Here is a 26,345-nt window from a genome sequence, read left to right on the forward strand (position 1 = left end):
ATTGAAGCCCTGCTAAACGAAGGGATTTTTAATAGATGGGTCTGAGTACACACTCTGTGCCTCAAAAAACGGAAGCAACAGATAATGCCCGTTCCTAAAGATTTAGGCAGGAGGAAGGGAGGGGAGAGCCATCTTAAAATGGGCTCCTTCAGTAACAAACTGCTTTTCCTGGTGTTTTAGGAACTCCACGAAGGGGTTCTCCCTCCGAGGCTTCCATTAAAGAGCCCCAAATGTGGCGGGTGGTGGCAAACATCCTGCTAGGGGCCAAAGTCCCCGGAGGCAGGACATGCTGCCCGCTGCCGGCGCCCCACGGCAGGGCCCTGCTCCCCGGGACCCCTCGGCATCGCTGGCAGGGGGCTGCTCGGAGGCTCCACAGCGCCCGGCCGCTCAGCATGAGCCTGGGAATACAGAAGGTGGAAGCTGTGGACGCGGGTCATTTACTCCGTGTGGAGTGGGAGGACGGGAGCGAGAGCCGCTACCCCTGCGTCTGGCTGAGGGACAACTGCCAGTGTCCCCGCTGCTTCCTGCGCTCGGCCAAGGCTCGCAGGCTGGTCTTCAAGGACCTGGATGTGAACATCGTGGCGAAGGAGGTCGCTCTGGCAGGTGGCAAAAAGGTATTTGAAGCAGACCTTCATGCTCCCCCCATCCCCGTGACACCTGTCTGACGATGCTTGTTCATCTGTCAGTTAGAGGCAGTCCCTGGTTGTGCTTTACCTGCTGCATCTGCAAACCCTGCTGTGTGTGTTTGCAGAGCTTTGAGGAATAATTGCAGTATGGGGAACTCAGGTCTTCCCACCTCTATGTCAAGCTTTATTTCGCAGACCTTGTGCAGAGAGCACAGAAAGGCAGGCTTCTGATTTTGGAATATAATTGTGCTTTTTAAAATTCTGCTGTATGTTTCTTTTCAGCAGATCCTCAAAAGAAAATACAGGTATTGCCCTTACTTTTAATGACACTTTCACACAGGTCTGTTTTTTTTTTCTCTTTATTCCATAAGTAAATGCCCTGAAAATTCAAAAAACAAACATCAAAGTGATGATGACCTTAATCTGTAACAAAAAATATCAGTTAGCTAATTTCCAATGGGCACAAGACTTAATCTTAGAGCAAGCACTCAAACCAAAGTTGAAGCCAATATTCAAAGCTAGCTTAGTGTCTGTATCTGTATCTACCTGTCCACATCAACATTTTTCACAAAAAAGTGGCTATTGGGCAAGAGAGGACAGGAACTGCCCCCTATGAATTTTAATCTTCCCTGTCACATAAAAACTGAATACATCACTTTTATAGGTTTTATTAAAAGCAGTACTCATTTGATATGCAAACTCATTTCCTTCGTTTTACACTTAAAGATGTTTTGAACGTGTTAGAGATGCAGCAGATAAGCCTGTCACCCTGCAAGGGTGAGTTTGCAGATGCTGACCCATGGGGAGTACCTCCCAGCCACAGGGTAAGGGTCTGTATTGAGGAGTTCTGGGCTTCCAAGCTGGTTGTCATCAAAATTAATGCTGTGTAAATTCATGCTTTGGGCAAATCTATTAAGATAGTAGGGGGGTCATCTTCTTTCACTTGCACTCAAGAACTGCAGGAAGCCCAGCACTAATCCTGAAGTGGTACTGGTATGTTACCTTAATGTGAAGGAGCAGAATTATGTGAAATAGGAATCAATTCCTACCCAACAGCCTTGAGGACTCAGGGTGAGTGCTGCACTTTTGGTTCATGGCTAGCAAAGCCTTATAATTTCTTCCCATGATTTTTTACAGGAATTATTAAAACAAACAAACAAACAAACAAAAAACCCAAACAAACAAACAAAACAAAAAAACCCACAAAAGACCAACATTATTTAAAAAATATTTCAAAGATGGAAGACTTTTCAAAACCAGGAGAGGGATTTCTCTCCTAGCATTTCTTTTTTCGCCTTTCTTGTCCTTTTTTTTAACAAGCTGTCAGTGTTTTGGAAGATATTTTTGCTCTCTTCTGAGCTGTGGTGAAGCTCTCTCCTCAGTGATATGTGCCAGCTTCTGTGATTCCCTTCTTTCTGCTATGCCCAGCTCCCGCAGTGAAAACAGCCCACACAAACCAGCTAATAAGGCCAAGGGTTCATGTGAAAATGACTGTTTATAAAAGGTATCAGAATTTGGATGATGTTCTGGTTGGATTTTCATTACTTGTTTGCCATTATGCTACAGGGAAGGTTTGCTTAACTGTGATATTGATCTAAATATTACAAACTGTGTTTTCTAAGGAGTATTTTGATTGTTCTGGGTGATGTTTTTGGAATTTTTTTATTCTAAAATTCTCTTTCATTTTATGTTGGAAGATCTCTATTACATGGCCTGATGAGCATGCAAGTGAATATGAAGCTGAGTGGTTGAAAAAACGATGCTTCTCTGAAGAAGCCAGAGCAGAAATGAGAGAAGATTTATTTTTACCAGGTAGGAACTCAAACCACATCTGTCACACTAGTTTCAAAGGCCAGGAGTCTGACACAGTGAGGACCAGGTCTATCCAGCTAGAGTAGTGGCAACTGCTTTTGTTGCTCAGTGCCAGGCTGTGCATGTACAGAAGGAAACAGTGGTTACCCTTTCTCTCTTCTAACATCTGGACCTGAGAGCAGTTCAGCTGGCTGGGTTACGTTTGCTTTCCTCAACACCTTTTCCTTCCAGAAGGGGTTAGTAGGTCTCAAAAATGAGCCGTGGGGACTAGCAGTGGTTTATGTGACAATGCAACTGTATGTGGTCTGTTTAAATTATTTAAATTCTTATTTTCGGGAAGATTATTGAGACTTGCAAGAGAGTTATAACTGAATTTTTTTTTTTAATTCCCTTTCAAAGGCCTTCTGTTAAAGAGTAACTTGTTTGGCATCACAGTGTCTGGTGCTGAAGTTCAGGTTGTGTTTGCTCTGCGTCCCCCTCCTTACTGCAGTAGTTGACTGTCTTTTGGTCACGAAGCATTTTGTGCAACCAGGAGTGCAACATTTTACCCTTGCACAAATCACTCACCCTTCTGAGGGAATAATCATAAAATCCACTGGGTTTGCCTTGATGTACATCATCATTTCTTTGGCAGCCTTTCAGAATGTGAGCATGAAATGTGTGAAAACCTGGAAAATTTCTGCTGTTGCTCTTGACTGTGTTCCTGTGGGATCTGGTGTTGCAAAAAGCTGTGGATCTGTGTTCAGAGTTAAGATTGTATCTGTTAAAGCAGGATATTACTTTAGAAAAAGCAAATTAGGGACAGACTGATGGTGTGAATCCAGTTATCAGTTTCCTCAGAGCTCACCAAAAGGCAAATCTGTGACTGGTTTACACTCCTTTTTTCCAGGTGTTTTTTTTTTTCTAACAAAGAAAAGAAAGTTTGTGGGTTTGCTTTTCCACTGAAAGATGAGAAATGGGAAAATGTGTGGCCCTAGGTATCTCCTGCATCTGAGCTTTGTTTGGGACTTTAGGGACAATTGCAGGGGCCAGTTATTTTTCCCAGTTTCTGCAGGCCAAATATTCCCTAGCTCCTAGCACCCATTCTCCTAAACAAAAGCCACTTCTTAAGATTCAGCCTTTTATATCTGGCTTAAAAATTAAGCAATGAGTAAAATTTCCATTCATTTCAGTGGATCATATAACAGGCTCTTCATAGTTCAGCATGGAACTTTTTTCCCCCAGTGATATAAAAGTTCATGTCTATTTTAGCTTTGGCAAGAATAAACAACATTGTTCTCTATTCTGGAGGGTTGGGCATGTTCCCAGAATGAAGGTGGTGAAGATGCAAACATCATTTGAGGGAACTTGACTTAATTTCTCGGGTAGTAAGAACTTTAATTTGGAAAAATGAAGAAGCTGTGGAAGCTAGCAAGATGTGTTGTAGTCTTCTGGGGGGAGATAAATGAATGTAAATTGAATGTTGCTTTAATTAATGCCCAGACAGATTTGTCTAGATCTCTCTTTATGTTTATTAGCAAAGGTGAGATTTCAGTTATGAAGACTTAACTGGCTGTGATTTGCCTTTGTACACACACATTTATACACTGTTTACACTCAGCATCTAAATACAATGCTGGTTTTGGAGGCCAGTTGTCCCCTCTGCTACTCCTGATGTCCAGTGGAGCCATCTAGGTAAAATAAACACCAAAGATAATGTTATCCTTTGGGCAATGCTTCTGCAAATTCTGTTTTCCAGAGTAGACTGGAAGAAATCCATTTATAAAAGTTACTAAATAAGGGCCTGTGTTAACTTTGGCTGTGTTCAGTAGTGCCATTCTGCTTCTCATATTTCCAGAAAATACAAGTTTAGAATCAGCTTCCTTCTAGTCAGTGAGGTTACACACTGCAAATCACGTCCTTACATAGCTAATCATATGACAGCAGTATTATATTACATATGATGATATGGAATGCCAGCCCTGCATGCTGGTTCAACAAATGTAAGAGCAAGCTCACAAGACTTCTCTAGTTAAGAGGTTAAACCTCACTGCTGACATGAGCATAGCTGTGACTTTTTTTTTTTCCTTTTTTTAATGTTGCTTTTATGATGACTTTTCATCATGACTTCTAATTCAGATGTGTGGTAAAACCCAAAGAGAAGAGTAGGTCAGATTTTCTCTGCGTGGTGGAAGTGCCTATAAATAACTCCATGGCAATCTGTCAAGTTTCCCCGTTTACAAACAGTGCCAGATCACAGCTGTTGGTATGCAAAGAAGTCCACTGTTTGTGTACATCAAGGCTCCTTTCAGCCTAGCTTACAAGATACTTCCAAAAGAGCAGTGAAAGAGCCATATTCTACTTTACCAGTTCTGATGTCTCAAAGATACTTTTTTCCCCCTCCTGTTGACCTGTGTTCCAACAGATGTTGCAGAGAGTGATTTAGCACCTCGTGCAGTCTCACTGTAACAGGTTTTGTGTGTGGCAGAGGAAGCCTGTGGAAGACTCTGAGCACACCTGGTGCTCTCCAGTATCCAGGTCCTCTCCAGTATCCATCCTCTCACTGCCTTGCATTGCATTTGCTGAGGCTCATTTTCCAACACACTGGCATCCCACCAGCAGGATGTGGGGTGAGAAAAAAACCTAAACAATATCACAATTAGGCTTTCCTGTTGGATGGTGAAGAAGATGGAGCAGAGGTAGTACCTGATGCTACTTGCATAATTAATATTTTTAACCTTAGGTTAGGTTGAGGTTTTGAACTAAGGGTAAGGGTTTCAGATGGTGATGGTCCTTTAAAATGTGGTAATATGTTATTGGATATATATTCAGCTCCACCAAAGTTTGAATCAGGAGGTTAACAACATCAAGGGTGCTTTCAGGTTCTCTGCTAGGTCCTGAGAGATGAAAATTTTAGGAGGAAGAAGTTAAAAGCTGCTTTTTTTTTTTTTTACAGAAAGAGTTTAATAATTTAAACTTTTCTGGTAGAAATAATTAATAGCAGCTAGGCTGACAGATGTATAATTCACAATATAGCAAAAATACATCTGGCTTTCAACAAACATTCTAATGCACAATGTAGACAAAATAATTGTAGACGAGGGAAGTTAAATCTATGATGTCTAGACATTCTTTCCCGTATGACTCCAGTTTAAAAGGTTTTGACCAGCACTGTCCCAATCTGTATAGTAAATGCTGAATAATTCCAAGTGTTGTTTGATCCATCAACACTGGCTGAGGGAACTGGGCAAAGGCCATCTTCTCATTTTGTACAAACTCTAATAGAAGATGGCTTTTTATGACTAGCCTGGTATGATCCAGAAAGGGGATTAGTTGTTTTTTTATCTTCCCCCCCAGATTATTGTTCTGAAATTGAATGAGTCAGTGACTCATTAATTCTCTCAAAAGTAATTCATTCTTCCCATTTTGAAAAACACATTGATCTCAGGTTTTATTAGCCACAATGTAAATGGTAAATCAAGACAAGAAGTAGCTCTATGAGACCTTTGTTTTTATCCTTATGAATTGTTCAGCTATGTTTGTATACATAAAGATTTTTAATTTGGCAACTGCAGCTGTGCAAGTGGACCGAAGGCTGCCCAGGCACTAATAGCTCATTCCTATCTTTCCCACCCCTTCAGCTTGTAGAGCTAATGTTCTTGGATTTCTACTATAGTACAATGGAAACTGTATTAACTGGGGCTATGCAGCAGGGAAAAATGTTCCAAGCAGACATGATAAAACCATGAAGAACATTGAGTGGGATCAATTAGCACCAGGAAATCCTGGGAAAGAGTACAGTCCCTGTGCAGTGCAGCTTCCTGACAGATTTTCAGGCTGTAGGGGTTTTGTGGATAAGAATGGGAATAAAGTTCCTGCTGTTTGGCATGTGGGAGAATAACGTGCCCTCTGGAGCAGAGAGGTTTCTAAGACTTTCATACAGACTTCTTAAAAAAACATTAAGTGGAAGAATGTAAATATCTTCACAGGATCTTTTTTTGTTTTATAATGTATGCTTTCCTCTCCCTTTTCCAAAGAATTATGGACCTGCTAACTTGTTAAATTGTAAATATTGGACAACGTAACATTTTCATCTGAGGCTGAGGAGAAGGAGGTCTTTATAAATCCTGCTTATTTTAGTGTAGACCTAATACTTGTCCCTTTCCTACTGCTGTTGTACTTACCTGGCTGTAATGGCCTCTGGGACCATTCAGGAGACAAAGTCCTTCACTGCTTTTCATACAGATGGGAGTTGGTTAAACTGAGTGTTTTACCGCTCTCATTATAAAAAAAATTCTTACTTACATCTAGTCTAAATCTACCCTCTTTCAGTTTAAAACCATTAACCCTTGTCCTATTACTACAGGCCCTGCTAAAAACTTTGTCCCCATCTTTTGCACAGGCTCCCTTTAAGGCTGCAATAAACTCTCCCTGAGCCTTCACTTCTCCAGGTAGAACAACCCCAGCTCTCTCAGCCTGTTTTCCTAGAAGAGGTGCTCCAGCCCTTGGATCATTTCTGTGGCCCTCCTCTGGACCTGCTCCAACAGGCCCCTGTCTTTCCTGTACTGAGGACTCCAGAGCTGGACGCTACTCCAGGTGGAGCCTCACCAGAGTGGAGCAGGTGGGGAGAATGCCCTCCCTCAAGCTGCAGGTCACGTTTCTTTTGATGCAGCCCAGGATACAGTTGGCTTTCTGGGTTGCAAGCACATGTTGCCTGTTTATGTCTGTTTTTTCATCCACCAGTACCTCCAACTCCTTCTTGCTGCTCTCAATCCCTTCATCCCCCCGCCTGTATTGACACCAGTGGATTGCGCTGACCCAGGTGCAGGACCTCGCACTTGGCCTTGTTGAACCTTGTGATGTTCACGTGGGCCCACCTCTCAAGCTTGTCCAGGTAGTTCTGGGTCACATCCCATCCCTCAGGTGTGTCAACTGCACCACTCAGCTCGGTGTCATCTGCAAACTTGCTGAGGGTGCACTCAATCCCTGTGTCTAATGATGAAGATATGAAACAGTAATGGTCCCAGTACAGAGTATTGGCTGGTACTGATCCCAGTATGGAGTAAGGCTTCCATAGTGTGTGCCATTTCTGAGCACGACACATACAGAAAGACTACAAAGTGTTCAGTGGACAGCACTGTACATGGTTAGTGATCTAGAAGCATCTAAGAAATCCAAGTGCTGGGAGCAGAAGGGGTGGAGAGAGAAGGAACCATTTGTTTGCCACGTTCACAGTAGGTACATCACTACACAAATGCACATGTAGATATCTGAACAGATTTTCTTAATGCTCTGCAGAATAGGTAAAAAATTGAGCTCAGACAGTGCATAAAATTTTTCAAATTAAAAGGAGGATTTTAATAAATAAAGTGAATGCTTGTTTTCAGTAGCAAAAGCTTTACAAACTGCACTGTGTGGGTTTTTTTTCCTCACAGATACCAACTGCTGCACTTTTCCCAGGAACAGTAATGCTTGGAGCTATGCTCAATGCATTTTTCAGCTTTTGGCATATTTACCACAGTGTCATTAGAGAGTACATTGGCAAATGTCAGAGGGGGAAAGGTTACTCCTGCAGTAGCTCAAAGACTAAGCTCTTGGCTGCATCAAGATGCTGCTGAAGGGCTGGGAACTTGGAGCCTTTCTTCTCTGAAACAAGAGGTAGGATTTATAAGCATTTGTGTACCAGCCTGCACCTTTAAAAAAGAAAAACAAACCCAAAGCACTAAGGATGCTGGCTGCACTTGTCACTGGAAGTGAATTTGTGAGAGAGAACTGGAACTTTGAAGACAAGGTTTGTAGCCTTGCCAGGCAGGATTTAGCTATATTTACCACTTTCTGGTTTAGTTTTATTTTTGCTGTGTTTTTTTTGTTTATTTGGTTTTGGGTTTGGTGGTGTGGTTGTTTTTTTTTTGTTTAATACAAAGTATATAAACTTAAAATTAAAAAAAAAAAAAGGCCTAGGAAGTTGCTTTGCTTTAACCTTTTCTCAGTTTCAGTAGGTTCCTGAAGAGTATGAGTGAATAGTGCAGTTTCCTTGATGTTTTGCAGTTTCCACATCATAGCAGCTACTGTAGAGGTTAAACATCTGTATTGGCTCCTGGTTACACTGCAGGGTCTGGGGGGTATAAGTTCCCAATATCTTAGCAGGATTCACATCACTGATGGTTTTTACACAGAGAAAATATTGGTTTTGCAGGTTTCTAACAGAGGCATTTTGAAAGGAGGTCTTGTCTCCCTTGGCTCCATGGAGTTGGAGATGTGAGGCCAGATGACTGCCTCCACTGCAGGGGCCTGGTTGGGTGGAAGAGTTGGTGTTCCTTGAATGTTCTCCACAGGTTAGCTATAGGGTTGGCAGATTTGTTATACCAAACTCAAGGAGAGTCCCAGACAGGTGTGCTGAGCTGTTTTGCAATGCTGTGGCAGAGCAGGTGTTTGCAACAAAAGCCAAAACCCAACACCACAGTCCATGTCCATTGGCTGCGGAAAGGGCATCCCGTATGAGGTGGAACTTCTAGCAAGCACAATGGGAACTGGGAATTTGAACAGGAGGATTTTACAGTCCATGGACTCAGGGAAGCCTGGGGCTTATGGAGATGCAGTTGAATTCTAGGTGCATATACTTATTTCCCAAAGTGGGGAAAAATCTGTTGATATATTCCTTGAAATACTAATATTCCTCCATGCCTTTTTTTATGTAAGGAAGATTAGGAACATTTTACTAGCAAGACAGTGAGAAATACTAGCAAGAAAAAGTTGGAACTTAAATAGTCCATTAGTTTTCACATTGTTCTTTACCTGTACCAACACTGAAGCTTAAATTTGTCTTTCAAAGAACATTCTTGGCAGATCAGGCAAGCACACCTAAAGCTAAATTATTTTCATAACTTTTACTACAGAAAAAGGAAAACATTCATGTTTGGGTTTTTTTTTCCCCATCCTTCAAGTGTGTGACAGGATGTATATTGAATTAAACACACTGGAGCAGTGAGTACCAGGCCATTCAGTGGTCTCAGAAAAGGAATTTAATGAAGTGAGATTATATCCCTCCTCAAGGACTGTGCTTTTTTCATTCTGTGAACATGTGAAATTCAACAGCTTGTCAGTCATACTACAGCTTCTTGAAAGACAGGGTAGGGTATAAAAGATGGTCTATGTGGATAGCTTATATTTTGGGTACATACGTTGTGTTTCTTGGACAGTCTCTAACTATCCTTAGCCAAAGGGGAGAGGTAAACTAGTGACTGGCAATTTGCAGACTTTGCAACTGTTGGAAACTGTTGTAACTAGGTAGTGTCTGGATTAGCTCTTTCATGAGCAGGTTGTATTTTGTACTTGCTACCTGTATCTAGAGAGAGGGGAAAAAAAAAAAAAAAACACAAACCCAAACCTGGCTCTTTATATGTCTTTGCAGTGCAGCAGATCCCTCAGTCACCAGACTCTGGGATTCCCCAGAGCTCCATTCAGAAAGCTGCTTGAACTAGATGATGTTTTTTATTGGTCCTGTCTCTTGAAAAGGTGTTGGAATAAAGAGAGGTAGAGGTGTTTTATAAATGATGCCATCTACATGTTTCAAATGTTTGTGGTCTCATTTCTAATATGCAATCTCTGTGACTGATGATTGGACAAGTTAACTGAAGATCAGCTAAAATACCAAGTAAATTAGAGGTGATTTAAGCAAAACAATTATTGAATGGAATAGATAAAATATTTTCATGCTCTATTGTGCACTCGTTAAAGAATAAGCTGCTTCAGATGAAATACATCAAAGCAAGGGAAACCAGTTATGTTTTTACTGTAAAAACAGGAGCTCTGATTCAACATTTAATAGAATGCTTGATTTAAAACTAATGTTTAGAGTTTTGCAGTATACTAGAATCCATGCAAAATTTATGCAAAACGAAATGTAAGAAATAGCATTTTGTCATGTGTACCTATGATTGTGTGTGTGTGTGTGTTTACTTGTGGATAAAAACTGACAAGGTGGCAAGTTTATGAGATACTATAAGTGGAACTTAGTGAAAAGAGAGCAAGGAGGCCAGCAGTGTTGTATCTGGGGAGTGTAAACCTGAAATAGGACTTTCATGTTTACTGTGGGTTAAAGTGACTCCAAAGGGCAGGTGTAGATGTCTAAATGGTCTTTTGTTTTTCCACCAGCATTGCTTTTCAGATTTAGTGAGATCACACCTCATGTCCTCATTCTGCAAGGTGACATGTTACCATTATTAATACCCCAAAAAAAGTCTGAAATATCTAAGTCTTTTTGGTAGAGTATCTTTAAAAATTATTGTAAAACCACGTTGTCTGACACCAGAGTACATTCTTCCTCAGAAAAGAATACAGTTAAAAGAAAGTATTTGTGGGAGTTTTTCTAGTTGCAAGCCAGTATTTTAGTTTTATTTCCTCTCTCTCTGTTAGGTGACTTACCTATTTGGGAACTCTCCAGCTCAACCAGAATGTGATTGATTTAGGGTAGGTTATGAGATTTTTTAAAAGGCAAAACTAAATCAAAACCATTAATGGTTGCAGAACTGTAATACTAGAAAGTAGTAATAAGAATTGGTCTAATTAAAAAATCAAATCTCTAGATAAAGATGTAGATATATTGCCAGAGAGAAAGATACAGATTTAGCAGTATTTGAGCAGCTGTAAATACACAAAAGGTTAAGCAACACCTAATTTTCAAGCTGCATAATTTTCACTACTTTTACAAATTTAGATGGTGTGCCATGCAGCTGCTGCTGGTTTGAGAAGACAAAGAGGGAAGCAGCAAATAATCTGAAGGAAAACCATTGTCCTGCAAGTCTATACCTGCCTCTAACAGGCTGCAGATTTCAAACTTTTATGTCACAAGGTCTATTCAGCAGGCAAATGTCTGATTATTGTACAGCAGTTCTAACACTCTTGTATTGTCATGTGCTCTTATAATCCATTTTGTTTAACAATAGGTATGACATAGCTTCTTGCTCATCACTCAGTCTTTCCATCATTTTCTTTGCCTTCTGGCAGTGCTTGGTTTTGTTAATATCTTGGACTCTCCTTTGCATCTCCCTGAAATAAGAAAATTGCTCAGAAAAAACCCACAGAGGTAAAAACAAGGACTGATACCATCCTGCAGAGTTTAACAGGATTTGATTTCATGAAGACAAGACTACAAAAAAAAATTGATTGGTCACTTGTGCAATTGATGGAGTTACTCTGCTCCTAGGCTGTTACATTGATGAGTGTCTTCTTTTCCTTTCCCAGGAATACAGCAGCCTTCCAGTACCTGAAGGGGCCTGTGGGAAAGCTAGAGAGGAACTTTTTACCAGAGCATGTAACGATAGGATGAGGGGTAATGGTTTTAACTGAAAGAGGATAGATTTAGATTACATATTAGGAATAAATTCTTCACTATGGGGGTGGTGAGACACTGGCACAGGTTGCCCAGGGAAGTTGTGGATGCCCAGTCCCTGGAAGTGCTCAAGGCCAGGCTGGATGGGGCTTGGAGCAACCTGGTCCAGTGGGAGGTGTCCCTGCCCATGGCAGGGGAGTTGGAACTAGATGTTCTTAAGATCCCTTCCAACCCAAACCATCTGTGATTCTATGAATGTATTATTTTAATTATTATTTATCCATATAATAATACCTCTGAGGGCACTCTAGTATTTAACCCTTGCCAAGAAACTTTCAAAGCAGTCTTAGTTTCAGATTTTCACTGTTGTGGTTCCCCAGTGCAGACAGAAAAATGGATATGCACATTTTGGGTGTATTGTTAACAAATATCCCTTTCAAATGGCCTCTCATTCAACTTCTGAGTTAAAACTTCATTACTGCAATGTTTTGCTGAATTGCCTCATAAAGGTTGTTTGCTATCCATGCAAACTCAGGGACTGAGTTTCAGGACTGGTGGCACAGAAATTGTATTGACATCATATTTTGACTATGTCCTGAGCTTTGATGCTACAAGAGCTAAAGACTTGGTTCTCTCATTCTTCCTTTTCAGAATGCCAGTACTGGGGCTCAGACCTACAGCTTCCCAAAATAGCTTTTGAAGAAGTCCTGTACAATGACGAAAGTGCATACAAGTGGCTTTGCACCCTAAAGAAAGTAGGAATTGTGCTGCTGACAGGAGCTGCTGCTAGGCAAGGAGAGCTGATTAAACTTGGCCACAGGATTGGGTTCCTGCGTCTCACGTTTTATGGGTGAGTTTGGTTTTTAATATCCTTGCTTTGCTGGCTGTGGAATCGCCCCTCATGTATTTCACTTCAGCTTGTTGGACCCATTTTGTGGATTAATTTATTAAAACAAGGTGACATTTTTTTCTTCTCTGCACGTTAAAAAAATGTGGTGTCAATTAACGTTCTGTACAAGAGGATTGCTTTGGTGTCTTGGGCAGGGCATGTAAAGAAGAGCAGGAATAACATTAACTGCTGAGAGAAGGAAAATATCCCTGGAAACAGATGTTGTCAAATAAAATATAACCACAAGACAGCTTTACTTATCCATGCCATTGAAAAAAAATCAAATATCCCTAATCCAGTTGCCTTCTGAATAGAGGAAGTTATCTGTACTGAAACTTTTTCTTAGCCTGATTTTGAGTCATGGAAACAGGTAAGACTTAGATGATCTTCCTCTGTCTCACATCACCAAGAAGATGGGCAGAGTACCCATTTCCCTGCTTTCAACTGAGTCTGCTCTCACACAGCCAGTTCTTACAAGCATTCTTTAAGGCTGCTTTTTTTTTTTGCAAAATCGAGAGCTCATCCTGCAGGAGTGCAAGCAGGAGCTTTTAAATCATCCTTTTGATGCCAAGGGGTGGTAAACTGGACCTCAACCTCCCCAAGCACCTACTAGGTGAGTAAACAAATGATGATGGTAGCTTATGTCTTGCTGAGCTGTCAGTGACTCCCACCTGGCTAAGTAAAGGAGCAGCTAATATATTGCCCTGTCCATTGCCCTCCAGCTGTTGTTATACTTTTTTTGCAATGTATATAAAAACCCCTATTACTTGGATGTGTGTTTGCTCTTAAAAAAATATTGGGGGGGGGAAAAAAACAAAAGGCAATAACATTTAAACAAAATTGTGAATTCTTGGTGTTAGAATAGCCATCAAAATCAGAACATTACAGGCTTCCCATCTGAAAAACTTCCTTCTTCCCCAGAATAGAATAAAAGATAATAAAAATTATGACAAGAGTTCTCCTTCACTTGGATTTACCTCTAGTTCAAAGAATAAGCAAACAAACCATGTGGGAAATAACCAGTGTCTCCTTTGTCTAAAAAAAAAGATATAAAATAAATAGAAATGGGGGGAAAAATCACAGTCCTGGTTGGAAAGATCACATTCCCTCAAAACTGCAAATCAGGAGGAAAGGTTTGTGATACCAGATGAAATATATTAACTCAGACTGTTGATTGAGGTGAGGGGCAGGAGGGTGAACAAAACTTGCCTTCTTCAAGCTGTGAGATTTATTAAGAATTATTGTTACATCATCATTTTGCAAGCATCATTCCACCATTAGCTATGGAAAAATATGTAACTGATGCTACTGGCTTTTAGATTTATTTATGCTGAAAATCAACCAGTTTGGGGATTTTTTCCCCCCATCCTTTAAATCAGGAAAACTGCCTCAAGAAATCTTCTTAAAGTTGGCAGAAACTGAAGTGAACTCACAGCATGTAGAACAGCCTTTGAGAATGGCATTTTAAAAGCTTTTTTTTTTCTTTCTGTTGTCTTCCAAAAAGAGGGGATGGAGAGAATAACTGCTTTAAAATACCATTACTATTATGGAGCTTTTTTGTCAGTTCCAGCTGCCATGATAAATATTTGTAAAGCTTTAAGGGGAGTGATACATAAATGTCCTGGGGTAGTTAAGATAATGTACTTTCATTAAGGTGTGGTTTCCTTTTTCTGCTTACTGTGCCAGAAGGAAAAGTGGTTTTCAAAGTTAGCTGGGATTCAGTCAAGTTAATCCTCCTGAAATATATGGGAGCAGAACCCCCTGCTCCACTCAGAAACCTCATCCAGTGCTACAAAGCATTCTCTATCATTAAAAGCATTCCTAATGCCAAGCACTTCTGTGTTTGGCAGCCTGCTGTGGTCTCCTTTTGAAACTTGCATCATTATGAAAATACTACTTTTTATGAAAATTCTTTCAGTTTTGAAATGATCCTATATAACAGATAGGAGGAGATTCTGAGGGGTATCCAATTCTGGTCATATCTGAGTGTGTTTCCCAGCTTTCCTAGGTAACTGAGGGATGAAACATTTCTTCTGTTGGTATCCAGACAGCTGCACAAGCATTTTGAGTTAGGAATGAATACACCAAGACCCAGATAACAACAGCAACAAAAAAATGTTGGTTCTTTTTTAAAGCATACCACTAAAAGAAAATATATAGAATCTTCAATATACCTCAGAGGAGAGGAAAAAAGAAACAACAAAGTCCAAACAGCAACAAAAAGCCCCATGCAACTCCTTCAACATAACCATGGATGTGTGCTTGGGTTGCAACAGAACTTTTAGTTGCTTTCCTGAAAGCTTCAGGGAAGAAGAACTGGATTGATAAGAAGTTCCTAAAACTGGAAATAATCTTTAAACCTGTAATAATGTTCTTGTCACGGCAGCCCACTGTGTCACCTGTTGTCATCTGCTGAGCCCTGCAACATATTTTTCACTGAGGCATTAAAAAGTTTTTGATACTTGACTCAGCAGCAGGGTAAGAGAAACAAAGTCTGCCATCGTGCCTGGTACTCTGTCTTAGCTCTCAGTCATCACTGCTGTTTAAAATCAGTGCCAACTGTCCGTTTGAAGCTGTCTGCAACATCCAGCTTGTGATAACTCTGCTGTGTTTGAAAAGTCCCTTAATATATAAATGCACTTTACCTGTTAAGTTACTCTTTCCCTGTCTAAGTTCAGCTAAGAAGAGATTCAGACTGTCCTAAGGAGACTTGCCAGTTTATTAATTGGGTTATCAGAATGTTGGGGTTTTTTTCCTCATTTACTCTTCCCTAATATGATTATAAAGTAATGGTTATTAATGTTTACTCTCTTTAAAGAGAGCAATTTGTCAGAATGAGTTCTGAGTCATTGAGACTTAATCCTACAAAGAACCTCCCACCCATTAATGTTCCATTGAAATTTGGCTGAAAGGTTGAAATCTGACCTTGGTCCACACCATTTGAGCAAGTAGTGGTCACAGTTTCTTTCACTGTTTAAATCAGATGTACTATTGATGTTGATTAAATCTTATTTTTACATTTCCTTAAGTGTTAAGGTTCACAATAAAGGAACAATAAAAGGCTGTACATCTTGGCTTTTCCAAAACCTATTTGCTAACTCTATTTACTAGGTGAAGAAAGAGAGACTCGATGTTTTGGAAATTTTCCAATTGACTGAATTTAAAAGAACACTTACTTAGCTAGAACATTCTGTTTAGCTGAGTTTTGTTATTTTCTTTGTAATTTTTTCTTTTTAAACACAGCTGTAGCATTTGAAAGTCTGGTTTACGTAATTCCAGTTGAGCCACCACGGTTAGATTTACTCTAGGTCCTTTCACAGTTGCTCATTATGTTTCTGTTTATGATTAGGTTGATTTTGCAATATTAAATTAAGGCCTGAAAAGCATAAGGTCAAAGAGAGCCTAACATCCAAAGACCAGTTTTGCAGACTAGTCTGGATTTCAAGTGACAAAAAAAACCCATCTCTGCCACAGGGTGGAGTCAACAAGCTATGCACAGACCAAAGTCCAGCTCTGAGAAAAAGAGTGCATGTTCCTGTGCTAAAGGAAAGACACAGTTGTAAAAGGAGTAGGATGTGGATTATACACTGTGCATATTAGCAGAGTCAAGACCTTCGGGGGGGGAAGGGGGAAGAACCAAAACTGTTAACCACATTTTCTTTTTCAGAGTAGGTTGCCAACTTGCACAATGAGAAAGTAACCACGCATGCACAGGCAGCCTGCTCTGGAGTTCAGAGCCAGACTTGATGAGCTGATTTGGGGGTGTGTGCTCTTCCTTACATCTTGGCTTTCATTTGTCCAGGTCAGAGATCAGGCACTGTTAGCTGTCTCCAAGATGCACTGTAAGGATGCCTTTGTTAAGGCTAGACAGTAAAAGCAAAGCCATTCAAACTTAACACTCACAGCAGCACAAAGGGCTGCTGCCAGAACTGTGTGGCACCATTATCCTGCTGAGGAAGTGTACAAGATGAATTTGTTACCTAAACAGAGAAACCTTGACCCAAAGCTTACTGAGTCTTTGGAAGGATAGTGCCTGTCCCTGCCACTGAGCTCTTCTGGCATAGGGTGAAGTCTATAGGGAACATTTCACAAAAGCAAGTTTCATCTACTTGTGTGTGTGTGGTTTGCACACTGACTTCTGCTTCGGGGCCTTGACTTCTCGATGCGTTGAGAGGAGCTGCTGGTTTTTCTTTTATCTCTGTTTAAAATTGCTGTGGGTAGGAAGTTGGGTTGCAAATTATTACACCTTCTCAAAAGAGATTGTCTCTCTTTTGCTGCACAACTATTAACCAAGTCTCTTTCCTCCCTGGGCACATGCACACATGTAGAGACACACATACTGCTGCCTGACACCTTCAGCAACATTCAGCTGCTCCCAATGCCATACTGGTGATGTGACCACTACTTTGAATTTTTTTTTTTAATTATTTTTTTTTAACATGACTGTTTAAACCATTTATTTTCCTTAAGTGATGTGCCTGGAAAAAAAAAAATACTGGAAAATACAAGCAGGGTCATGCATAAACTTTGTATTGTTACATGTAGGGGTTTAAGAAATTATCCCTAAGGTATTTTTTTAAGTTAACTCACAAAACCAGTTTCAAATGTCTCAATACAGAAGTGCATGAAGTTGTAACATGCTAAACATAGCAGAAAATAGTTAGAGAACTATATTCAAACAGCTTAATAACCCAGTGTTTCTTAAATGTGCAATTCATCACATGAAGTCTTAAAAAAAACCAAAAAAAACCTCAGTTGTTTGGGCTTATTTTTTGATACAGGGGGGAGTGTTTTATAAGGAACAAATTTCTTATTTTTTTTTTACCATATGTATCTGGAACCCAGCCCACAAAATACTATGGAGAAGTAAAGACTTCTTTCTCTATAGTGTCTTTCCTCCTAATTTAACCTGGTTCATTTTCAGCTATAGTTATTTTAGTGCCTGGTCTTGTTGCTCTATGTATTTCCTGCAGTAGCAGAAACTCCACTGAGTTTTCAGCCTTAACAACAGATTTAGGGCAGCATTTTACAGTCCATCACCTGTGGAACAGAAGTTCATTTCTGGCATCCAATTCTGAGGTGGTTTTTACAACTATAATAAAATAATAACTTTGGGTAATTCCCCTGCTGCTTCACTAGCAGCCTAATACAAGGCCTACCAAATATTGTAAATAAAAGGATAAATTTGAAATTGGAAAGCTTGCAAAATAAAACATTACCACAACAGGGCCATGAATTTTAAAATGAAATGTAATAGCAGTGAGTATAACCCTGACACATGGGAAAACAAAAGCCTTTCCTGTCTAGTTGCCTGTTTGGTATGGGCTGCCTAAAATGTCGTTACTGTAAAAAGTGGAAACATTCTCTCAATCAGCCATGTAACACCATGAAGGGGTTCCACAATTTTAAATTAAGCTTTTTCTTTATGTTACAGAGGCACAACTCCATTAGCAACATTTCCACTCATACCACAATTCATTTCTCCAAATTCTCATGCTCTAGACCTTGTGTTCCTCCCCTATTTCAAAGCCTTGTCCAGGGCTTGGGGTGGCACAAGGGGCTTCCTTCACGTCCCCACCACTCCCACTGGAACAGCCAAACCACCTGCCCCTCCCAGAGGGCTTCATCTGCAAGAGAAGGACATAGGTCTCAAATCTCTTACGAATGAGACTTAGAGGTTTAATGAAGTTCAAGACCAGATGATTCAAGTGTGGCTTCAGGTCGTAGCGCAGCCATTTTGCAAGACTAAGGATGTAACAGGCTAATTCTGCTCAGGGAGACTCAGCCCATGTTGCCACTTAATGCCAAAATTCCTACACCTGCCAGGTGCCAAATAGCTTCATCACTTATGTTGAAATTTGACCCTAATTACTCAACTGTAAGCCATTCCACTCCGGTTTGCTCTCCCTAAGGGTCAAGAGTCCTCTGACATTACCCATATTTTCTTCCTTTACATCTTGTGCACTCTCCCCATGACTGAGTTGATACTTTAGCTCAGTTGAGACGCTGACAAAGTGAGGTTGATTGTTTTCACCTTCAGCACTGAGCTCCCTATTAGCATTGCTGACTTCAAGTCAAGAACTTGAGCTTTGAGTGAAGCTCCTGGCATGGAAGGAAGGGCTCCAAAGGACCAGCTTCCCTTGCAAAGCCTAAGAGCACAAAATCACTGACTGTTTTTGCAAAAACCTCACAATGATTTTATAAAGTACTGCCTTTCCAGTAATTGCATGTGTCACTTATAAATGAAAACATTAAAACGTGTTAGATTGTTTTAGAGCCATCAAGTGACATTGGAGCCTTTTAAATTGAAGCTATAGTGACCCTAACTACCTTCAAGTCTTAATGACAGAGATGTTGTAACAGGCTGGTTTTTGGCTGTAAAACTGGAAACTAGAGAAGTGTGGTTGAAATTATCATACTTGAGTACTGAAGTAATGTACTGAGGAATATGTGCTGTACCAAATAATAAAAATTATTTCTTCAATGCAGTTAAATACATATTCAAGGGAGTTTTTGCCCTGGCAATTTCAGAACCTGAAGTTTAGCATTTTGCATAGTTTCTATACTAAATAGCACTCCTAAAACAAATGTTTGTATGCTATATATAAATCATTTTGGTCTGCATGTTCTTTAGCCTATGTTCTTTCTAACCTATTATTAAGCAGTAATGCTAGGCACAGACCACCTGAAACATAATTTATTTGGTCTATAATATTTCACAAGGGAAAAACTAGTTTCATATTTTCTCTTAAATCACTTATGCTCTTGTGTTTATGTGGACTGCATATGGTGACTTACACTTTTCCAGACAAATGTCTGGATCTATAACGTGTATCTGCTGAGCACTGTCTTCAATCGTGTGAACAACGTGCAAACAAAATGTGTAATTCTTGGTCTTATGTTCTCCTGCATGGTGTGTCCCTCCAAACCAGTTTTGATTGTGCTGCAATGTGATATATTCATGTCTTTGTCTTATAACTAAGACTTTCTTTTTGTTACTGATTTTTGTCAAATTTCAAGACAGAAACCATGTAACAAAATAAATGCTGGTAGTTCTCAGAAAGAGCATCAGAGAAAGGGAAGAATTTATAAAGTCTTTCATCAAGACATTTTCCTTTAGAGGCAAGCCTTGAAATGACAGGCAAGATCTCCCTGCAAAAGATATTGGGTTTATTGTTTTTTTTCTAAGAACATAAAGCTTAAAAAAAAAAAAAAAAGTGTGGGGAAAGTTACTTAGCCTTTAACAACATCATATTTCATTGGTAGTGTGCTCCACCTGGCAGGGAAAAATGGAAGGTTGATCAAAAGAAATGGGCCAACTTCCACGCTCTTATTTCTGAAGCCTCAGCAATAAGATGGTGATTGGTGATTTATCCTAGCAGATGCCTCTAGGTTAATGACTGCAGCTGATCCTTTGTAGTCAAACTGTGACATCCTTGGCATTCAGGAAAGTACTGGTGCTGGAAAGCCATCAGTTTTCTAGATCCAACTTTTTGGGCAGATGTCCCTCAGCACACTCAAGTTTCTAGCCTGAGTCTAGGACTGCTGAAATCAGCCTTCTTTGCTGGGGTAGGGAGACAGTGCTAAATCATTATTTCCTTGTAATTTTACAATATTTTCACGTTCAAAGCTTGAATTACTCTTTTTACTGGCAAGCTGGCTGGCTGTTTTAACATGTTTTCTCTTTTCCCTTATAAAGACCAACTTGGCAAGTGCAAGACAAAGCAGACGCTAACAATGTGGCTTACACAACTGGGAAACTATGTTTTCACACTGATTACCCTGTTCTGCAGCATCCACCTGGGGTAAAGTGAATCTACTGCCTTTTTCACAGCACAGAAGGGGAAAGGGAAGTGTTCCTACAGCATGAAATATGGTTAGAGTTCAGTGCTCTGAATTTTGCCTGGAAAGAGCAATGTAAAAGTAACAATACATGAATCTGCATAGAACAGTCTATATACACGTAGGTATGCAATATATGCATTATGATGTAAGCTCTGCATAACAAGCCCATTATGTATGTCACAATTTAAAATGGAACTTCACAAGGTATTGAGAATTTTACCATAGCAGAAAGCATTAGGGTCCTGTATGTGCTTTTGATGCTGCTTTCATTATATTGAGGAAGTTGTGTCTAAATTCTGTACTCAGCATCTTAGGACAAATCTGTTCACTTCAGGAGGAGAACATATTAGAAGAAATATTATTGTTACATTCTGTTTTCCATAAGTTGATTGAAATTAGGCTCCTATCTGCCTTTTCATAATTAGACAAAAAAGGGGCATTTTGTAAAGCTGGACAACAGCCACAGAAAATAGATTTTCACCTAGTCCCTGTCTTATCAAAGCCTAATCCAAATAATTCACTAGAAAACTGAAAAGTAGTGGGAACTGGTACAAAGAGACAAAGATCACCCTGGGAAAGTTTACATCTATAAGCTTCATACCTACAACTTCACCTTCTCATGTTGTGAAGTACTTTGTATGGGTTGTTTCTATAATTAAACAAAAAACCAATGTAATTTATCAACAAGAAAGTGCCAAATACTTCACATTAACATCACCTGAAGGTTGCAAGCATTAGAAGATTTCCCAAATGGGATGGGTTTGTGAACATACTGCTTGAGTTTTCTGCTTCTGTGATAGTGGTGGCTCTGAAGCTGCAGCAATGGGAGCTCAGTCTTTAGCTGAAGAAGAAAAAACAAAACAAAACAAAAAACAAACCAACAAAACCAAAACAACACCAGATTAACAGATATGAGGGAACTAATACTAATGAACAGTTAAATATGCAAGCTAATTCTTCTTGTAATGAGACATTCATTCATTCATTCATTCATTCAAGGTTCAGTTCCTCCACTGTATAAAGCAAACCACGACAGGAGGTGAAAGCGAAGTTGTAGATGGATTTCACGTATCCAACCAGCTGAAGAAACAAAATCCTCAAGCATATCAGATCCTGTCCTCTACTGCTGTAGACTATACAGATGTAGGGGTGGACTACTGCGATTTTGCTGTGCAATGTAAACAAAGGATTATAGAGTGAGTAGTTTCAACAAAATCGAAAAGTGTAGTCGGGTGAATGACATGTTGGTAGGAGAAGGTCTGCTCCTGCCATCTCGTGGGGAAACACTGCTTTAACTGGTCTGTAGTTAATTTGGGCTTCGGGGTTGTTGGGGTTTGTTTGGTTGGGGTTTGGGGTTTTTTTGCCAGGGTATTAGTTGTTCTGTTCTTCATAACACCACAGAGTATTTTTCCTTCTTATGTTTTGCCACACACCAGCAAGATGTGGTGGTAATTAGTGCAAATCCTTGATGCAGACACAGGTTAACAGCAGCTGAGTCTGATTAGATTAAGAACTATGTATTATAACAAGACAAAACGCAGGTTATCATAATCTCTTCTGAATTTAAAAAGTTTAAAGTTCTACAGTAAAGTGTACAGAATATAGATGTTTGAGGAAATCAAGTGTCTACACTTGCTCCTGATTATCCCATTTACTCGTTAGCCTTAATTATCAAAATTCAACCCAATAACAACCCAAATTTCACTATAGAAAGATACTGCAATTCTACCAGGAGAGTTCAGTTGCTGTTTAACCACCTTAAAGTCTCTCAGTAACAGCATAAATACGTTCCTTTTCCATTCCTTCTCTGTTTCACAGCGTGGATTCCAGAGGCCAAGCAGTTCGCATCAATTATAATAATGCAACAAGAGACACAGTGTTTGACGTACCAGCTGAAAAAGTGAGGCCATTTTATGCAGCTCTAAAGGAATTTGATGATTTATTAAACAGCTCAGAATACAAGTTTACTTACAAGCTGAAACCAGGTCAGTAAGTTGCTTCTCCTCACAGTGATTTTTCACCTGTTTTTTTCCTAACAGTCAAAACACTGGAGCATTGTTAGCACTGGTACTGAGAGGAAGCTGCAGTCCTTTGGTCACCTGGTTTATTTCATACTGAATCCTTTATTCATCTCTCAGATTTTGTTTGCCACTGCTACACTAGAAAGAAAAAAAAAAAAAAACAACACACAAAAAAGCAGTAATTAAGTCTAGCTATTGATTAGTCCAAAGTATCTTTATACTACATCAAACACCCGTACCACATAGGAGGGTCTCCCATTCAATGAGAGCTAGATAGGCTGGAGAGCTGGGCAGGGAGATTAAGGGAGTGGAACATCTCTCTTCTAAGGAAAGGCTGAGGGAGCTGGGTCTCTTTAGCTTGGAGAAAAGGAAACTGAGGGGTGACCTCATCAATGTTTACAAATATGTTAAGGGTGAGTGTCAGGAGGATGGAGCCAGGCTCTTCTCAGTGATGTCCAGTGATAGGACAAGGGGCAATGGGTGCAAACTGAAACATAGGAGATTCCACGTAAACATCAGCAAAAACTTCTTTACTGTGAGAGTGACAGAGCCCTGGAACAGGCTGCCCAGAGAGGCTGTGGAGTCTCCTTTGCTGGAGACATTCAAAACCCCCACCTGGACATGTTCCTGTGTAATGTGCTCTGGGTGATCCTGCTCTGGCAGGGGGGTTGGACCAGATGATCTTTCGAGGTCCCTTCCAACCCCTAAGACACTGTGATTCTGTGAAGTTGGAACTTATCAATAGCACCACAGATGGGAAATACCACATGTAAGACTGCTGTGCCATCCCAATTCAGTCTCTGTTCATTAAAGGATACACAATGCCATACTTCTCCCTCTGTTTCATTTGATGCAGAGTACAGACATTGAGCCAAATTATACATCTTTCTGATGCTTTGTCAGTGGGGCACCTTCCCAATGGCTGAAGGAGTTGTAGAATATCTAGAAGATGATACAGATGCATCACATGCAGAACACTGAAGGAAGCTGAACGGAATTCCATGGGGAATTCTGTTATTGTCTTTGCTTAGACACGGAATGCCAGTATAATGCTGGATGAATTACTGGAGGCCACTTCTGCTGTGCTGCCTTTTGCTGGGTGGCCTATGCAAGACATCTGGAAGCAGATCTGCAGAGGTGCTAAGTGCTCTAAACTTCAGCTAGAGTTATCCAGGGCTGGGTTTTGAACATAAAACATGCTGCAAAAATGCCCTTTATTCTTTAAAAGTCAGTCCATGCATGTATTTAACTACTTTGGCCTTCATCTCTGTTCTTTCATTCCCCAGCTATAAAATAAAGATATGAGTAGACCCTCATCTCTCAAAAGATGTTACAAAAGTAAATTCATCAGTATATGTGACCTCCTTATGTACTGGGATGCTAGAGGCTTTAGAATGTCTGTGAGGAGATGAATCTCTCTATTGGGAACATGCAATAAAATAATTTATAAGAACACATAATAAATGGTGAAACAAAGTACCTCACATTACATTAGTACCATCTATCCCATCAATTAATGCACCAAAATGGTGGTAGAGCAGAGGAGGAGAAGGAAAGAAAGAGTATAAGGTTATTTGATTAGAGATTTATCACAACAGTGGCACACAAGGGAGAAAAATTGAAATGGCATGCTAGCCTTAACTGTGTGATTTCCTAACTTTCAATGGTTTGACTTTGTTCTCATGAAGTTCTCTCAGCAGGGATAGTGATGCAGGATGTGTATCCTACAGTTAGTACCAGACAGAGCAAATAAAAATCATCCTAGTGATTTTCACCTTTTTTATCCTTCCTGGGGATTTGCAGTAGGCACCTTTCCCCTCAAGGCCTGTTTTTCTCAGTGTGGACTCCCCTACCACTCTGCTTTGTAACTCCTGGTTGTACAAGAAAAGAAGCAGAGGTTGAAGGGACCTTCCCTCTCCACTAGAGAATGACCAGCTAAATGTAACCTCCGGTGTCGTGGCTGTGTGTCCCCAGCTGAGCTGCTTGAAATCATTGCTCCCTAAGTGTGGATGCAAAATCTGCCTCCTCTGTTTGAAGGAATCAACTAGAACATGCCAAATATTACACCCTGTGCACTCTCTTTATAGGGGACATAGTGACGTTTGACAACTGGCGCGTGCTTCACGGGCGGCAAAGCTACGAGTCGGGGTCAGAAGTGACACGTCACCTGGAAGGTGCCTATGCAGACTGGGATGTGGCCATGTCCAGGCTCCGGCTCCTCAGGAAGAGGCTCCTGAAGAGGGACTGAGCTTTCTTCTAACTTCTTTTCAGAAACTCAACATCGTGAATATATTTTTGACCTCCATAAGCTAAGCAACGTGTTGTTCATAAGAATTTATCTGTGCCCTGGTCTTTGAATCTATACAGTGCATTGCTACCTCTGTCAGTTTATTTGCTTTTAAAAATCAGTGTGCAAAGTAGCTTGAAAGGTTATCACTTTTCTGGGCTGACTGGGTATCCCACTGCCTTAATTCTCCTCTTCAAATACACCTGCCTTCCCTAGCAAGCTCGGAAGGGAGCTTCAAAAAGGGGCTTATAAGTATTACTTACTAATGGATTGTTATGAGCAGCACCTTCCTCTGTTTTCAAAAAGGCATTCTTTATTCCATAAATTATAACTAAAATTCATTATCAAGATAAGCAAGCACTGCTGTGAAGTTATTTTTACATACACACCTAGAACTCCACTTTAACACAAGGTCTCATTCAACAGATGCTGGGTTCTGTACATCCCGCTGTACCCCATGACCATCACAGCCACAAATAACTTTTACTGCATTTCTAAGTCCATAAGCTCAGAAACCACAGAGTTACCAGAGAATGTGTTGTATTAGTTTACCTCTGCATTAGGAACAGAAATAAATCCAGTCTAGAGGTGGCAGGGAGGGACAGAAACCCCATCAGATGCTGCTCACAAATGTAACTTAAGATCCGCAGGACAGACACACAGTGAGGAGGAGGAACTCTGATGCTGCTTTGCAGTTAGATATCCCAAAGCACAGGAGGTGGTTATTGACTCCACACCTGACAGAGAAGTGGTGTCTGAACTCAGACCCATTTTTGTTACACCAAACACAAGAGCATGTCTCTGATACACTTGGTTTGCAGGACAATTTCCTCCAGGTTGCATTCTGAATAGAGATCACACTATGTTAAAATTACTGCAGCTGAAGTAGTGGTTTCTTCCCCATATTCAGATGCCAAATTGAAAGAGAAAGAATTTTTAAATACTTGAGTTTATAGCCAACAATACGTCCACTGAGTTTATTCTTTGCTTTTTCACAAAAAAAACAAAAAACCCAACATAAATGAGACCCTAACGTAAGCTTGCAAACACTTCCATAGCTTCTACTCATCCTTTACAGGCAACACACATCTCAGCTGAATAATCAAATAAAACTAAATTAGGATTTGGCCATGACCTAGTGTAGTGTGGTTTGAATCCATTCCTCTGTAGGTAGTGAAATGTTTTCAATCAAAGTTTTGACATTAGGACGTACCTTAACAGAACTGGCTTTTAGTGGGAATCTGACTTCTCAGTGGCTCCTTTGATAATAAATTTTGCGAACATGAGGAAAGTATTTTTTTGCCTTAGCTATAAAAGGGGAAAATATGAGGAGAATTTATTACCTATATTCTGTAAGATACCAGCAGTACTGTGGTTTTACTGTGATATTTTCCAGATAACAATTTAGTGAAGATTGCAAGTCATAACTTTAAAATAAAACACCTTGGGATTTATACTAGTGGTTAATAGAGATATTTTCTGCTCTTTTTTCCCTGTACTTTTCTAAAAACTGTTTTATTAAAACTTCTGTTTATTAAAAACTACTTGGAGCTGA

The 26,345-nt window shown here is 40.1% G+C and overlaps 1 protein-coding gene across 1 annotated transcript; it reads left to right on the top strand.

The window, feature by feature from the left end:
• Positions 1 to 211: 211 nt before the first annotated feature.
• Positions 212 to 26,345, top strand: BBOX1 (gamma-butyrobetaine hydroxylase 1). The gene is made up of 7 exons (XM_051622081.1): positions 212 to 614; positions 2,324 to 2,438; positions 12,400 to 12,598; positions 20,337 to 20,442; positions 21,482 to 21,678; positions 22,301 to 22,467; positions 24,591 to 26,345. Exons 1-7 carry the CDS (start codon positions 231 to 233, stop codon positions 24,749 to 24,751), a joined length of 1,329 nt encoding a protein of 442 aa, XP_051478041.1. The 5' UTR covers positions 212 to 230; the 3' UTR covers positions 24,752 to 26,345.

Source organism: Apus apus, chromosome 5 (genome assembly GCF_020740795.1).
Source record: "Apus apus isolate bApuApu2 chromosome 5, bApuApu2.pri.cur, whole genome shotgun sequence".
NCBI lineage: Eukaryota > Metazoa > Chordata > Aves > Apodiformes > Apodidae > Apus > Apus apus.

What these genes read in the sequence shown, in the direction of transcription:
- BBOX1 (XM_051622081.1), top strand. Translation starts at nt 231, where the DNA reads ATGTGGCGGGTGGTGGCAAACATCCTGCTAGGGGCCAAAGTCCCCGGA. An exon ending in AGAAGATTTATTTTTACCAG is followed by an intron (nt 2,439 to 12,399) that starts GTAGGAACTCAA and finishes CTTCCTTTTCAG; the next exon opens with AATGCCAGTACTGGGGCTCA. An exon ending in CTGCGTCTCACGTTTTATGG is followed by an intron (nt 12,599 to 20,336) that starts GTGAGTTTGGTT and finishes TCCCTTATAAAG; the next exon opens with ACCAACTTGGCAAGTGCAAG.